Source organism: Sus scrofa, chromosome 18 (assembly GCF_000003025.6).
Source record: "Sus scrofa isolate TJ Tabasco breed Duroc chromosome 18, Sscrofa11.1, whole genome shotgun sequence".
Lineage (NCBI taxonomy): Eukaryota > Metazoa > Chordata > Mammalia > Artiodactyla > Suidae > Sus > Sus scrofa.
Window position 1 is genome coordinate 8,702,652 of NC_010460.4, and position 17,105 is coordinate 8,719,756.

At 48.6% G+C, this 17,105-nt stretch overlaps 1 protein-coding gene across 1 annotated transcript in view; it reads right to left on the minus strand.

The window, feature by feature from the left end:
- TMEM178B (transmembrane protein 178B) overlaps window positions 1-17,105 on the minus strand; it is a 403,444-nt gene that overhangs the window by 262,615 nt on the left and 123,724 nt on the right. Inside the window, exon 2 of the mRNA XM_003484004.4 lies at window positions 11,697-11,810. Within this exon, the coding sequence (XP_003484052.3) occupies window positions 11,697-11,810 (114 nt within the window). The remainder of the gene's footprint in view (window positions 1-11,696; window positions 11,811-17,105) is intronic.

Sequence of the window (17,105 nt, forward strand, 5' to 3'; positions counted from 1 at the left end):
TACACCGTTCCTTTTCTTCTATCCCCGCACCCCAAGAGGGCATGGCCAGGAGCTTTGGGAAGGAGGTAGCTTTTGTACATTTTCTTTTCCTGGTCTCCCTGGCAACCGTGCAGCATCCAGAAGCTCCAGGAGTAAGGTGGTGGGATGTGGTAGTGTGAGGAAGATGAACGCTGTCAGTCCCACGTGGTATCACCTCCACACCCATGTTTAGCAGCCTCTCAGCATCCCTCCCTCCCCCCTCCCTCTCTCTCTCTCTCTCTCTCTCACACACACACACCCCTCTGACTGTTCACTTCTAATTTGGTGCCAGGTGCCCAAGCAAGGAACCTCAGGGAAATATTACATAATTAGCCTCATTTTACCAATGTGAAATGAGACTGAATGATACCTGGCACCAAGGATGCTTGATGTTTTTTTGGTTGGGTTTCTGGACAGGACACATCATGAGGCATGAGTTAACTTTGTATCAGCAGCTGGTTATGGGCTGAGAACAAGGCACGGGGCGTCTGGGCTCTCACCCCACTGAGGATGTCTAACATGGGGATCCAGCCTAAGAGCAACAGATGTAAAAAGAGGGGAGATGGCAACACCATTCAGAGAAAATTGCCTAGAAAGTAGACGATACCGTCTCCAGCTTTGAAATGAGCTCCATTCTACAACCTCATTTGTAAGTCAGTTATTTAGAATTCAGAACCCATTTCCAGAGAAGTCATATCTGTTATAAATGATGATTGGGTTTCTAGGCTAGTCCACAAAAGCCTATTTAACTCATAATGTAGATGAAATACTATACATTTGCAATGAAAAGCAGTAGAAAAAAAAATCCTGTTGTGATACCAGTAATTAAATGAACAAGAAAAAGGGAAGTGGAAAATAAATAGCTTTCTTTCATTTCTTTTGAATCCCAGAGCTCTTGGATTTGGGGGCGGGGGTGGTGGCAGTGGCTAGCCTGGTTGCTTTTGGCGGTGAGGCGGGGAGGGGGGAATCTTCATTTACTTTAGATAATGAGATGGGGGAAGTAGCTGATGGTGGAGGAGGGGTGAGTACAGGATGAATTAGGACTGTCCTTTGGGATAATGAGAAAAAGTAGCACATTTGAGAAAACAGGCAGAGAGGGGAGATAAGAAAATAAGTAGGCTTGTCATCTAAGATGTAGGTAGGGATCCTTGGAGTCAGGGAAGAGTGTGAATTTTGTATTAACAAAGGCCAGGGTTCTAGTTCTGCCTCCCACAGGGACTCAGGCCAGGCAGAGCTGGCGCTTCCTCTCTCCCAACTGGCAGGTTACAAGCTATCAAGACGGCCAACCAATCTCCCTGCAATTCTTGGTAAGCCTTCTTAGTTGTTAAGATGGAATGGCAGAATCCATGACCACAGCCAGTACCACCCCAAGACCCACTGTGGGCACCATGTTGAAAACAAGGAGTTCCCCTCCCCCAGGATAGGAAAATCACCCCCAGAGCCTCCCCTTTGACCCTAATAGTATATCCTATTCTCTTCCTGGACCCTCTCTCCCCTACCCCTCCAACACTCTCAGAGCATCCTCTTTGGGGAAGTGTACTTTCTCTGGAATAGAAGAGGATCCAATGGTAGCACACACTGGAAACTGCAGTCTTCCTAGAAGGCAGGGCTGGGCTGGGGCAGCTAAGAGAGTCATTTCCATACTCCCCTCCACGATCTCAATACAAATGTACTCACAGTGTATTTATCTTCAAAGCACTGAAAATGTTACTTTTAAGACACTTAATATGTAAATCTTCTTTTAGAGACTCCTGTTATGTCTAAACTGCACTCTTACTGGACACAGCTGATAAATTAGTGAGCTGCTTCTGCTGCCACTATCCCACTGAGGATCCCAAACACTGCTGATTTTCTGCTCTGAAACTTCTTTCACGATATGCCACCCTGTTGCCACTCAGCTCATAATACGCTCAGCCACCTTCTATTCCCACACTAGAAATGCCCCAGGCCAGCTGCCATCACATACCTGTGCAGACAGCAAATCCAGAGCAGACCCACCAACACATACACAAACACATAAGATGCACACTGGCCTGCATGGACTGCATAGAGTTGAACAGAAAAACCCCTGAGTCTATAAACTGTCATTTACAGAATCTTTCCCCATTTCCTATAGGGAAGCCAGTGCCTGGCACAGCTCTGTGTTCTGATCATAACAGCCTCCAACACTGCTTGGTATCAACCTTGAGAGTGACTGGTTTCCTATGAATCACATTATTTAATTTAAACTTTATAGCAACTCTCAAGACAGCTATTATTACCTCCATCTTACAGATAAGTGTCCTGGGTTTAAAAACCTCACACAGTTTGTCCAGGGTCAAATACCTAGAGCGCAACAGAGCTCAATACAATCCTGTAACTTCAAAGGAGCCTGAAGTCTGCTTCTGAAAGGAGAACATTCCAGATACAAGATAGAGATTTCAGGTTGGATAATAGGAGGATGTTCCCAGATGAATGAAAGAATGAACAAAAAAAAGGACAAAGGAAGAAAGAAAGAAAGAATTAAAGAAAGAATGGAAGCAAGAAGACTCTGCTGTATAGCCCAGGGAACTATTCTGATCACTTGTGGTGGAACATGATAGAGGATAATGTGAAAAAAAGGGAAATATATATATAATATATAAAACTGGGTCACTTGGCCATATGGCAGAAATTGACAGAACATTGTAAATCAGCTACAATAAAAAAAAATTTTTTAAAGATGGAAAGAAGGAATGGAGGGAGGGAGGAAGGAAAGAGAAAACACACTAGGCCTCTTCCATGCAATTTTATTCAATTAACAAAAAGAAATGCAGAAATTTTAAATTACCAAAACTATAACCACATAGAAACAGACAACAGACAACACACAAATAGCCTAAAAGTCCTATTTCTGTGGGAGAGGTTGTGCTCAAAGCAATCTTCCCTCTCCCAGCTCCCATCCAAAGTCCACTCGTGGTCTCTCCTTCCCAAGCACTCACGGGCTGCAAAAGCCCCCACCAATGCCCTCTAGACCAAGAGTTCTCGAACTTTAATATGATAAGAATCGCACAGATTCCTGGCCCCATCCATGGAGATTCTGATTCAGTTGGTTTGGGCTGAGGCCCAGGAACCTGCATTTCCAACAAGTTCCCAGGCGCTGCTGCTCCATGGACCACAGGTGAGGAGCACTGGTCTAGACTCTGATAGGACCTTTACCACACAATGTCCAGCTCGGTTACTTTTTCTGTTAAGTGATTCTGGCTCCCAGATGTCTCTCCCCTCCCCTCCCCATTGTCCTATCTGAAAAAGCAGCCTCATCCTCAAAGCCCAGGAGCACCAATCCAGATCAGTCTGACACGGCTGCTCCGACTAAAACGGTCTCCTGTCTTGTTCAAGGCAGAGGACACCTGACCTTAAACCTGAGCTTCTCTCACAGCCATTCTTCTCTATTTCTTACTCTAACTCCCTAATGCTCCAGATTTTATATAGAACTAGGGCCTGCCTTCCCCTGGCCAAGCCTCTGCCCTATTGGATCATGTAGTTTTGAGACCCCAAAGTGGCACTTACTGTAATCATGCCTTGACAAGTTGCTGCCCAGCCATCTGTGTCTCATCCACCCCAGATCCCCTATTGCTGCTGATTCCCTATCCCCTGCCTTCTGGAACACTCAGCTCCTGGTCCTGTTTCTCCCTTTCACTGCTGCAGCTCACCCGGACAGTGAACTCTTGTTGTCCTGGCTGTTGGAAAGAAGAATCACCTGCCATATTGAGCATCTTTTTCAGCACCTAGAGCTGGGACAGTTCCCCCAGAGGGCCAAGAAGAAGCAGATCCTAGACCATCTGCACTTTTCCCTGACTTTAAAAAAAAAAAAAAAAAAAAAGGCCATGCCTCTGTAATATGGTAGCTTTGACTTGTGTTTTGCTTTTCTTTCCCCCATAATGAGTTCTTACCAATTTAAGTGTGGAGGTCAGGACCCATGATGCGTGCATGCCAGCTGCACTAGCCTATGCTCTCTGGGTAGTCAATAAACATTAAGCAACAAGCAGTTTGATCCCTTGCCTAGCTGGCACCTGGAAATATATCATCCAATTTGGAACGCAGGATACCATTTAATATGCCCTCCAGCACCTTAACAACAGGGCTTCTCACAGAACAGGCACTCCATGAATATTGACTGAGTAAATGAACAAACGGATGAAGGATGCCAGTGGGGTTGTACCCGGGTCTCCTTTGTGGTGACCAGATCACTATGCTCAGCCGGAAGAAAACAACTTCCAACCTGCAGAAGCTGAGAGAATGCCTCTCGGCAAGACTGCCAAATAATTCCAAATACAAATTGGGACCTGCACATTCAGATGAATTGTGACTTGAAGACTGCAATTACACTAGTACGGTAGTGTTCAGATTTGTTTCAGTACATGGCTATCTTCAACAGAAAAGGCCGTACCCTACTCTACCCCATCCCTCACCAGGCCCCCTCCTTTCCCTACTCAAAAATGAACTCTCCCTCCCGTCCACTCCACTTCCATCATGGGCCCCTAGCTAGGCCACCATCTAAGTAGGTGGGATCAACAGCAGCATGTGTGTCATGATTTTAAAGTATCTCCAACCTTTAATCACACCACTGTCATTCCTTTGGGCGAGGTCTCCTGAAAAATAACAATGCTCTCAGGACAGGTGATCCAAGAAAGACATTAACATCTTAATTCAAACAAGCTCATCGAATCGATAAACCTGAGGAAATGGGACAGAAGCAAGCTAAGTTTTGATAGGCAGGGGAAGCTGCAGAGGAAAAGAGTCCTGGCATGAGTTAGTGTTGCAAAAACAGGTGCAGCTGTGATCCCTACCCCCATTAAGGGCTATGTGTTCTCTGCCTTGCCTGTTGCAGAAATACCATGGGAACTCCAGGAGGGCAAGCACAGGGCAGCCTTCAGGCTACAGGCTGTGGGTATCTTGAATGGCTTACGATGTTCCCTGCAAGGGCTGGATAGGGGCAGAGAGACGTGGAATGGGTTGCAAAAAGCAGACTTCAGGGAATGCTTTGTTGGTTGAGTTTCTGCTCCACCAAGCTTCCACAATTCTGGGGATGGTTTCTTGCCAGCGATGACCCCCACGGATTGCCAGTCTAAGAGGCAGCTCACAACAGATTGCACACAGTGAGAACTCCATGCTGGCTGGGCTCAGACACAGATGCAGGGGGAGAAAAATGGCTGATGCTGCAGGGGACCTACACTTCTAATGTCTGGGATGTTCACCTCATTAGGCTGTTTTACCTAACATCATCCAAAACAGACAGAAAAAAAATAACTGGCAGGAGTCCACTGGAGTTCAGACCTGGATCTCAGATTCTCTTCCAAGACCAAGATGGGACCTCTTGGCAACATCCCCCTTCCTCCCTGACTACAAAGAAGCCAAAACAAAGTCTCCTAGGAGTTCCCATTGTGGCTCAGCAGTAACAAACCTGACTAGTATCCATGAGGATTTGGGCTCAATCCCTGGCCTTGTTCAGTGGATTAAGAATCCAGCATTGCCATGAGCTGTGGTATAGGTCACAGATGCGGCTCAGATCCTGTGTTGCTATGGCTGTGGTGTAGGCTGGAAGCTGCAGCTCCAATTCAACCCCTAGCCTGGGAACTTCCACATGCCACAGGTATGGCCCTAAAAAGCAAAAATAAATAAATAAAATAAAAGGCACCTGGGGGAAACCCCGAGCCCCCCTCAGAGGAGTATTACAGCTGATATGAACAAAGAGGTAGTCATAATTACTCTTCTTTTCATTCCAACCCCTTTGGTCAACCAGTCATCTTATCATAACCAGGGATGCTGGGGAATGAGGGACCAGAAACCTAAGCAACTCCTGGGCTGTGAGGCCAGAGGTCTGAATATGAGTACAGTTCAGAGGGCAGATGAGCAGGCTGGTCCAGAACTTCCAGGACAGTTCATCGGGAAAGGAAAAGGCAAGTACCATCAGGCAGGGAGCCAGCCCAAGTCCAAGGCCAGAAAGCCAATGCCCGCTAGGAGGGGCAGGGAGGAGCTTGGGGCTTAGGAGGTGGGCAGCGCCTGGAGGGAATCTGAGCACCAGGGAGACTAGGGTTCAGGGTCAAGATGTGCTAATTCTGGACAGGGGGAGGGTGTGGAAGAGGCTCTGGGAGAGGCTAGATGGGGCAAAACAGGTAGGACGTGGCCAAGCAGAATAAGGGAAGAGTTTGGTACCAAGATCCACAGCAGAGACGCAGACAAGCTGGGCTTCCTACCGTCCACAGCTTGGGTGGACGGCTGGTCCCCCAAGACTGGGCTCACCTACAGACCCCCCTGATGAGCAGTCGGAGCTCTGGAGTCAGGGATCTAAGTGTGTTATCCAGGTGGGCGCATTAGACCAGACAGTTCTGAATGATCATTTCTCCCGGCTCAGTGGCGGGCGCTGGGAATGCTCCTGCTCCTCCGCCACGTCGCCATCCCGGTCTCCCTCCCTCCCTCCCTCCCCAGCGCCCTCTCCCTGCCTCTTCCAGTCCCTCTGTAACTCCACATCACACGGCTTCCTTCTCCATCATGCAAGGCTACTGTGTGAGTGTGTGTGTGAGCATGGATGGGGGTGATGCCCCCGGGGGAGGGGGCTGGATCAGGGATGCGGCAGGGAGGAGATTCTCTCTCTCCCCATCCCCGGCCAGCTGGAAACGTGCCCTGTGACCATCCAATCTAATTAGCTGAACTTTCAGTCTTGACAGAAGGAAGCTTTAAAAAAAAAAAAAATGGAGCTTTCCTGGCTCTCAGCCTCTTGAAAGATAACGGAGACTGAGAGGATCTGATTGCAGGAAAGTGGAGTCCCAGCTCCCTGACTCCCACGGCCAGGGGCAATCGACTGTGAGCTAAAACCCCCATCTTGAAAAGGCCAAGTGGAAGGAGCACATCTGAGCTCATGAGCACACGACTCCCAAGTCTCAGGGCTCAGACCCGGAGGAGAGCCCAGAGTCCCTGACAAGGAGTCTAGATCAGTAGTGAGAAAGGCCCCCTTCTCACACCTGCCAGTGGGTACCTGCCCCACTGGCTCCAGGCAGGCTCTCTACAGTGCCCTCTGCCAGCCCCCAGCCCAGCTCCACTCCATGCCAACTCCTCCTTGCAGAAGCACCCACGTCTCAGCGATACCATCTTCCCAGACCCTGCCTTCTCAACCCCTGATGCCCAGTCCCTATCATAGGCCACTCGAGCTCCCGTTCCCCCACCACCTCCCCTTGCCCTGCCACTGGCAATGTCCAGGCCCCCGGCTATGCTGAAGAGCCATTCTAAAGGGACACCAGTGGCACTGAAAGCAAAGACACAGCCGCCGGTGACAGCCTCAGGGGCTCCTGGAGGTGGCACGAGGACACAGAATTCCCCGAACAATCACACAGCCCCAGCCTGAACTTCAGAGCACAAAACGCCTATGGGGATGTGTTCCAGTGAGAGGAGGAAGTGGCACTGTTTAAGACGCCACCGCACTGCCAGTCTGCTTCCCCTGACCACTGCCAATCTGATTCTGTCACAGTCCAAACATTAAACTCGACAACCCACCTAGAGGAGGGCATCAACCAAGCTCATTTCCTTCAGTCACTGCTGCAGCCTTCCTGGGCTGGTGACCCTCGCCTGTCATGCTCCAGGGCCAGAGGCCACAGGGGGATCAGGGTCAAGAGTGCAGCACATCCTTGGAGCCCACAGAGGCTAGACCAGTGCCACACGGGCCCCTGGGACCTGGTGGGAGGCAGCAGACAGGTGGGAAGGCAAAGCGGGCTGCCCTGGGCAGACTGCCAGGTCTGGGTGGATTGAGAGTATGCAGAGTCCCAACCACTGAAGGAGTTCTGCCTCCTCTGGGGGAGCCAGGGGGGGAAGGAGAAACAGGAATACGGGATGCCTCAATGGCAATTGTCAAATCATCATCAAACCTCATACACAGACCCACTCAACACACACACACACACACACACACGTTTGATTCTCTGGCCTCTACTCCCCAAAGTGATGGTTATTATCTCTTTGCACTTGACTTTGTAAACCAAGCAGCCTACAGATCATTTTATTCTTTCACCTGCTATTCTCACGACCATCACGTGAATGAGCTCTCAGCCAAAGAGTTACTAAGCCTCTCGTTGGCAGGATTAGCTGTTCAAAAAGCCCAGCATAGGAGTTCCCGTTGTAGCTCAGCGGGTTAAGGACCTGACATAGTCTCCATGAGGATGTGATCCCTGGCCCCACTCAGTGGGTTAAGGATCTGGTGTTGCTGTGGCCGTGGTGTAGGCCAGCAGCTGCAGCTCCAATTTGACCCCTAGCCTGTGAACTTTCATACACCACAGGTACGGCATAAAAAGAAAAAATAAAATAATAAAAAAAGCATAGTTTTAAACCAAACAGTGCTTTTCCTAGTTGTAAAAAAATTTTTTTCCACAACAGTGATTGATGACCACATGCAAATTCCTGATGAAAAAAAGTATGTATAAGCTAAGTTTCACCAAAGCCCAAAATATTTGCCAGAAGTTATTTCTTGGGGAACAAAAAATCATATTTTTTCCTTTGGCAAGAATTATTTACTGAGAAAAATTACAGAATATAAGATATTATGCTGAAGTTATAAAATGATAACAACCTAATATTAAATGAATTTATTTAATCCCACTGATAATATTAAAGGATACAGGGGGAGTTCCCATTGTGACTCAGTGGGTTAAGAACCCAGCTTGTATCCATGAGGATGTGGGTTTGATCCCTGGCCTCGCTCAGTGAGTTGAAGATCTGGAGTTGCCATGAACTATGGTGTAGGTCGAAGATGTGGTTCAGAACCCACATTGCTGCAGCTGTGGTGTAGGCCAGCAGGTGCAGCTCAGATTCAACCCTGGGAAATTCCATATGTCTCAAGTGTGGCCCTAAAAAGCAAAAAAAAAATAATAATAATAAAATAAAATAAAAATTTACAGGACTCTCACATAAGTAAAGAAATCAGGGTCTATTTCTTTTAATTTCTAAAGCTTGATCACAGGGATTTGCTCATTTTTGACAGTCTTTATGTTACATCAAAGAGGGTTTAAGGGCCCACTTCCCACCTACTGTCATTGATCTCTGACCTCTGAAAATTAACGTTGACATTTACTAAGCTTTCCCGTTGTGCCAGCATTGCCAATTACACTCAGCGCCAGCTTCGGAGGTGACACCGCTGACTTGCCCTCAGAGTAAAAATAGCTGCCATGGATGTCAGGAATGGCAAGGGTTCTCTGTCTGCCTCACAGCCCATTAGGCCCCCCTTCGAGACGGGCAGATGAGTCCCTCACCAAAGAGGGGCCCCAAACTTCTGCAGGCGGCAGCGGCTGGGATGGCTTTCATCAGTTACAAACAGATCTGTTAGCGCCCCCATTCACCACAGCACAGGCTGCCTGCGAGATTCTGCAGAACCCAAGGACACTGTGGTTTCAGAACAAGAACCCGGAGACACTGGGCTCAAAGCAGATCCACAAAGCTTAGCGTGAGCTCCCTCTCTTTGCTGACACCATAGAACGGATTTTCGGCGACGCCACCATGGCTCCTCTCTCTGATTCCCAGGTTCTCTACTGTGTGTGCAGACAAAAGCATTCTAACCAGGTTTCCTTCAAGTGCATCTGAGCGATTTACACTAGAATAAGTCTCCTTCTTGCTGGGGAAAAAACAAAAAACAAAAACCTTTCACAAACTATCTTAATTGCTTGAAGCAATTATACTATATTGTAATTAGCGCATTGCCTTGTAATTATTTGCTTTGTGAATGTATCTCTCCACTCCCTCCCACCCTCCTCCACCTCCAGGCGTAAGCGCTTTGAAAGAGCTCCCTGTGGACTCCCCATCCACCATGTGCCTGGTACATAGGAAAACTCGGTAACTGTGGTTGAATCGAGTGAGTGAATTGAAGCCACCATGCCAACAACTTCTTCCTTCTTAGATTCCATGATGACCCCCACGGCTTAAGCTGTATTTCAGTGGTTGTTCTACCAGGCTTGTCATGTAGCTTGAACATCCATCAGAGGGGTCTCTTGGGCGACTGTCCTAGACCCATGCAGTGTGGGAAATAGGCCGTCGTTGTCAGGGATTTATCCACATGGCCCTTTACCTGTCCGCCTCCAAAATGGAAATTAATAACCCTAATGACCAGTGTCCCTAAGGCAAGTCTCCCATTCAAATTAAATAAGTAGGTGGTGTGCTTAGCTCGCTGTCTAGCACAGAAGGACATCAGCACTCTGTCCCCATGTTCTGGTTCGTGGCTCCAGCAATGAAGAAGCTTGTAGGTGAAACCATTCGGTTAATGCCTGGTCATCTGCTCACACCTGCCCTACATCATTCTGGGCCAGTGGCATTTAGTAACATCATCCAGACACCTACCCGTCGTAGTCTTTTTTCTGAAACCAATGAATGATTGCTCTGTTCATTTGACGTGTCCCTCACCCCACCCCCACCTCAAGCTACAGCTGTTTGACTAAAACCAAATCAAAAAGTGGAACATACCTAGGGGTGGAGGGGCCCCATACATGTAAAAGATAACAAGGCAATAAGAAGAAAGATGGTTGTTTTCTTATTTTGTCTTTGTCTTTTTTGTCTTTTTAGGGCCACACCCGTGGGATATGGAGATGGTTTTGACCGTCTTCGGAGTTTACTGATTACAGGATCCTTGGTGTCAAGAAACAATAAACATGATGGAAGACAGTAGGAGAAAAAGATGTACATATGGGTATGACTGGGCTGCTGTGCCACACAGCAGAAACTGACACAACACTGTGAACCAACTATACTCCAGTGAAATAAAATTAAAAAATACAAGAGTGCCAAAAATAAAGATTTAATCAAATTTAAAGGAAAGAAACAATAGAAGAGTCTCCTTCACATATAAATGTAAACTGAAACTTAACTTTGGGACATTATGTGAAAAAAGCTGGACTAGAGAAGAAAGGACAAATGCACCAGAGGCAGCACAGATCTCACTAACAGTAAAAATGTGTTTGTATGAAGAGCTGTGTCGGCAGCAAAGGAGAGCCTTCCTGACACAGACAAGCAGGCGGATCCCCACGGAGTAGAAAGGTAAAGACAGACAACCAACCCTGTTAACTCATTACATCACCCCTCTCATCATCATTTCAGTCTCTGAGGATCCCTGACCCTCAATTTCCCCAACCAATGGAGGCAGATATTCTGACCTTTGCTGAGCAGCCACATGCAAACCCAGGTCCCAAAGGAAAACTTGCAAGTTGAGGACCAGCCCCTCCCCCTGAGTGACCCCGCCCAGATGCAAACGCCCAAGGCCTGCAACCTACAGCCACCAGCCTGACTCACTGTGTACAAAGGACAACACAAGGGACTGGCATGTTGCCACACTCATACACCAAGCAACTTGGAGACACACAGCAGCTGAATCCCAGCAGTTGGTTCGGTCAGGCAGGCAAAATTTTAAATGCCTACCGGGGTGGCGAACTAAGAGCACTGATCACTGTCTAACTGTTATTTTTTGTTTGCTTGTTTTAATTCTAGAGGCAAACTCCTCCAAAGCTACCAGGCAATCAGGACCAACAGAGGCGACTGTGACCCCCAGACACTGGCACTTGAAGGAGCTGGCGCCGTGTTCCGAGACTGTCCACAGGCCTGAGAAGAAGGTGCCAAAACGAGCTGCTGATGGGCAGCCAGCCTCCCCGCTCTCCGAAGGTCACAGCCAAAGAAAGAAACTCAGGGGTACTTACGCAGGGCGTGCCACTCGTCCTGGCGGATGGTCTTGGTGATGTTGTAGGTGAGGTTCCTGGGGATGGTGGCTGAGGAGTAGTGATACTTGATGTAGGTGCATCGCTCGATCTCTCCTGGCAAAGACAGACAGGAGACCGCGTGTTAACGAGGCAGCAGCCAAGACTGGGACCATTTCCGGGATCTGTTTGTCTGTCCTGGGAAAAGAGACTTGTTTCATATTGGGTCTGGGGACAACTAGGTTTTACACAAAGTAGTGACCTAGACTCCAGAAGAACAAGGGCATAGCAAGAAATCAAACACCATCGATTTTGATAGAAAAACACATCTCTGGTAGCATTCAGACGTGGGAAAAGTCAGAGTTTAGGCTGAGAGCAGTTTGTTAAGAAAGGCGTACTTATGTTTGTTTAACCTTCAGAAGATCAACTTTCACATCAAGGGAGGCATCAAAAGACACACACAGTTTGCATCCCCAGGCCAATAGACAGTGGGCTTCAGCCTTGGCATCCTCTGTACTTGTAGTACACGCTGTCTTGAGGAGGGGTGAGCTGGGGGGCCTCTTCCCTTTTCTCTTTTCCACACCCCCAAGCTCGCCTCTGAACACAAAGCACTCAATTCCACCTGTACCTCCTTGAACTTGTCTCTTCTTAGATTTCTTGAACAAAATTAGAGCCCCTTGACAGACTCAATGCTTGGACCAACAGGTCCTTTACTAATAAGCTGATATCAAGCAATGCATTCACTCAACGAATTACTGAAATACTCCTCTATCTTAGAGCAGAGGTTCTCGATATGTGCCCTGGGACCACAGGATTAGCCTCCTCTGGCAACTTGCTAGAAGTGTCATTTCCCAGGCCTAACCCTGACCTGCTGAATCAGAAACCCAGAGGTAGAGCCTGAAATCTGATTCTTAACAAGCCCTCCAGGCAATTCTGTTGCACACTTAAGTTTGAGGACCGCTGCCTTCGAGAGGCTAACAGAATGGCCAATGTACAAATTTCTAAATCTGCCATGTTGGCAAATTCCAAAAAGGAGGCATGATTAGGAGTTCTTGGTCTCCTGCTGGAATTTCTATCGACACTTGCTCATCTGCGGAATATTAAAACTCAGTGCCGGGGCATTGTGAAGCATCACGAAAGGAGTGATTTTTAAAGGTTAGGGGTTTTAAATTTTGGTTTTGCACCTGAATGGTTTTGGATGGTAATCCATTTTGCACCCCACTGATTTTCAATTTATAAGTGGTGGCACCTGATTGAATTGTCTGACCCCTGGCTCACTGTCTGCAGGGAACCTGGCAATTGGTGAAGTGCAATAATTTAGACAGTGCCTTATTGTAAATCACATCTGGACAACCACCCACTGCCCGTTATTGACAGACACTCCTCCAATGGGACAGACACTGACTAAAGAGGCAAAGTTTGGGGAAAATGTTATTACACTCATTTCCTTTTATCTGTAATTTCGAAACTCCTCTGCCTCTGTCCCCTTAGCCTACAAATTGAAGTCTCTCAAATGCTCTACCATCCTCCAATCATATCTCTCTTCCTGTCTTACTTCTTCCCTAATTTCTTGAAAAAGCAGTCTAACAATCTGTTTCCGAAGCCCTCATTCATACTTCCATAACAATTTCCAGTAACTCATTTCCATAACAATTTCCAATACTAGCCATCACCTCCCATCCGGTCTACGACATCACAAATCCCACAGTTATCCCCAAAGCTTTCACGGCTCTAGTGGTGCCCCTCCTTCCTGACGTCCAGCTGGTCACCAAATTCCATCAGTTCTACCTTAGAAATGTTCCCGGAATCCAGCCTGCCCTCTCTGTCCAATCCCCTCTACCAGAGTTGCAAGGAACCAATGCGCGATCTCAACAAACAGCCACACTTTCTGAGGTCTTACTTGGTAGGAGAGGCTTGCTAACTGAGACCAGTGGTTTCCAACTTTATTCATGTCCTGGTGCACATAGAAAAGAGGTGTGTAAGCTCTGGCGATAGGCAGACACGCTGTGGGACCCTATCCAGCTTCCCCAGTGGCTGAAGGAACCACACGCCTGTCACCCATTCATGGCTTCTGTACTTGTTCCACAAGTGGGACACTCTTACTTATCCTTTCTATACCCCAATTAGGTAGGTCTTTTCAGAATCATCATGCCTATATTATGAACAGAGAAAATGGAAGCTCAAGACTGACTTGACCAAGTGGATAGCAGTGCCAGGGTTAGAACCCAGAATGGTCTGATGGGAGTCTCCTCCACCAGGCCACCCTTCACACTGCTGTCAGACTGTATTCCAGAAGGAAATTGCAGTCCCTCTCACACACAGGATAAGCCCCACACTCCTGACAGAAAATCCCAGCCCCCATTTCAGCTCTTCTTTGGCACCGACCATTACACACCCTAGGCTTCAGCCAGGAATTCTCCCCACCCGGCTCCAATTACGCATGATCTCCTCACGACTCTGCCCCTCCTCTCCTCCCTGCCTTTCTTCCACCTGGTACACACCTATAGCTCCTCAGTAAAGCCTTCCTTGCATGTAGGACAGCACCCAGCAGTAGGCATTCAGCCGCCCCTCCCTTTCCCCCTCTAGGCTCCTGCCCTGCTGCAGCCAGCACCCCAATGTGCTGTGATTTATCTATTTACACACCTCACTCCCCACTGGATTGTGAGTTTCTCAAGGGCAGGGATTTGTCTTATTCATTCATCTTTATCTCCCTGGTCCCCAGCACAGGATGAGTAACAAGAATGTGCACTTTAAAGAAAGGAATGAATAATCTAAGGCGCCCTAAGACCATAGTGGGCAAGGAATCCAACTGCTTCTATTATATGCAAGGGATTAAAATAATTGAGGCAAATTAGAATGTCATGAATCAAAGGAAGTGGTTGTTGCAGGACTCTGGAAGCCTACAGCAAACATTTCTTCTCTGTCTGGACAACGTAAGAAAAGGCTTGTCAATCACACATGAACGTGGAATAGCCCTTCACTGCACTTTGTAAACGTAATCTAAGGGACAATTAGGTCAATGGTTTGGGAGGGAGGAGGAAGAAAAGAAAGAGAAGAGGAATATATGAAGGAAAGAGGGTTGTTACATGAATACCATCAGCCACTACCTTAGACATGGACGGCTGAGCAGGCTGTGCCCTGCACAAGGGCACCTCGCAGAGATACCCGGGTGCTAAAGTCTGGCTACTGCTCCGCTTGCCAAGATGGGCACAGTACGGTATGTGGGGGATGTCCCTGCCCTGGTCAAACTGACATAAAGATGTCATGCAAACCAGAAGCCACCCCATACTCAGTAATTTCAAGATCAAACAAAACACTCCCTGGACTCAGCTTTGGAGACACAGAACAGGATCTCCCTGGCAACAGTCCCAGTGGTGCCCGTCATTCATGTCTAAGAAAAGTACCTGATTTCCCAACTAAAACCAAGTTCTCTTGGCCTCAGAACAAACTCAACAAGTGGCCCATGTTCCGGGCACTCTGAGCCTCCCTCACCCCCAGCCCATCTGGCCAGTGAGGGAAGAGGCCACTTGACAGGAGTAAGGAGCTGACCGACAGGCACCGCGGGCAGCCAGCCAGGGAACCTGGCTGGAGAAAACCTCCCAGCAGCTTCGCTGGAGGCCCTCAGTATTTGCTTTGCCTCAGGGAGGCAAGCATCCTGCCTTTGACAGCAATTAAATTTGAAAGACTCAAATATTGCTGAAGAAGAAAGGCAAAATATTTACCCATGTGTCTGCAGGTCCTGTCAGTGTGCTGGGCTTTTGTCAATACAGGCGCCATCTGGGCACCAAATTCGTGTGCCCAGAATGTGGGCTTCCCAATACAAACAGTTTTCCTACAAGGAACAAGTGCAGAGGGGCTACCTGGAAGGCATCAAAGCCCATGATCTTCCCTGCCTTGTGCACTCCAGTCCAGAGACTATGCTTTCCACCTTGGGAAATTTCAGCCGGGGGCAGGTGGAGGTGGGCAGAAAACTGTTCGGTGAAAACAGCAAGGGTGCCCCGCCCCGCCCCCTGGGCCATCTGGGACGTTATACCTTCAGCCAGGCTCTGCCTTCTGAGTTGATGACAGAGTCCCAGGGAGAAAGGACACCCAAACGGGTAATTGAGGAGAGTTTCCAAAAGGGACAGTTTACAAAGCCAAGCGCAGGCTGTAAAGAGACGGGCCAAGGGGATATGGTGTAACCCCAGGCCTGGAGAGGCCTAGGAGGGAGCATCACCAGAATCTGGAGAGGGTGGCTGTGGCAAAGTGGTGATGCAGGCTTTGGTGGAGGGTCACGGCCCACCTGCGGTGAGGGGCAGGGAATAAGCACCCAACCTCTCACTCCTCCCACCCCCACCTCCTGCCAGTTCCCCCCAAGAGGTGAACCCACCCAGAAGCTGGTGGCAGGGGGCAGGGGGCAGGCCAACTCCAAGCACAGAGCAGGTACAAGGCGGGGACTGGACCCCAGGGGCAACCACAGGCATCCAGCCCACTGTCCCCTTCTTTCTCCATCCTCTCCCATCTCCCTGGCTCTTTCCCCTTCTAAACCATCACTCCAGCTTCCCTTAGTCCAAGCTAGCACAGTCCTCCTCCCACCCACCTCTGCCTCCACCTCGCCAAGCCTTCAGGGGCAAAGGGGGAACAGGAAAAGACTGTTTCCATCCTTTTTCTCCACTTCAAACCCTTTAAGACTCAAAGCATATGAGTGATAATGCAAATGAAGGACTAAACGTGGACCCTGCACATAGTAAGTGCTCAGTAAATACTGGTTATTATGAATTGCTACCCTGAGACGACTTACTCTAAGGAGGCAAGACCCAGGAAATCAGAAATAATATCAGCAGCCAATGTTTTCATCATGCTACACACACACACACAGGGAGGGAGGGAGGCACGGGGTGGGGAGAGGGAGAGAGAGAGATTTCACTAGCAGTAATCCTAGGAGGCTGGGAAGCGAGAGCTCTGATGTACACCAGGCATATGAGGAGATAGAGACTGGAGGGGTTGGCAGAGATGGTACACACACTGGATTCCGGATTCCGACCATATTATACAAAGATGCCAGCTCCCAGTATTCTTTCCACACGCATCTGCTATCCACAAGACGTGGTTTCCTCAGTAGTTTTAGAAGGAGTTCTTTACTCCAGAGGGATGTACATTAAGGAGAAACGTCCTCAGGCAGGGTGATTTTAGAGGCACTGCTAGCACCCGTCCCCTTGCCATCTAAAACTGTCTTCCGGAGTTCCCATCGTGGCGCAGTGGTTAACAAATCCGACTAGGAACCATGAGGTTGCGGGTTCGGTTCCTGCCCTTGCTCAGTGGGTTAACGATCCGGCGTTGCCGTGAGCTGTGGTGTAGGTTGCAGACGCGGCTCGGATCCCGAGTTGCTGTGGCTCTGGTGTAGGCCGGTGGCTACAGCTCCGATTGGACCCC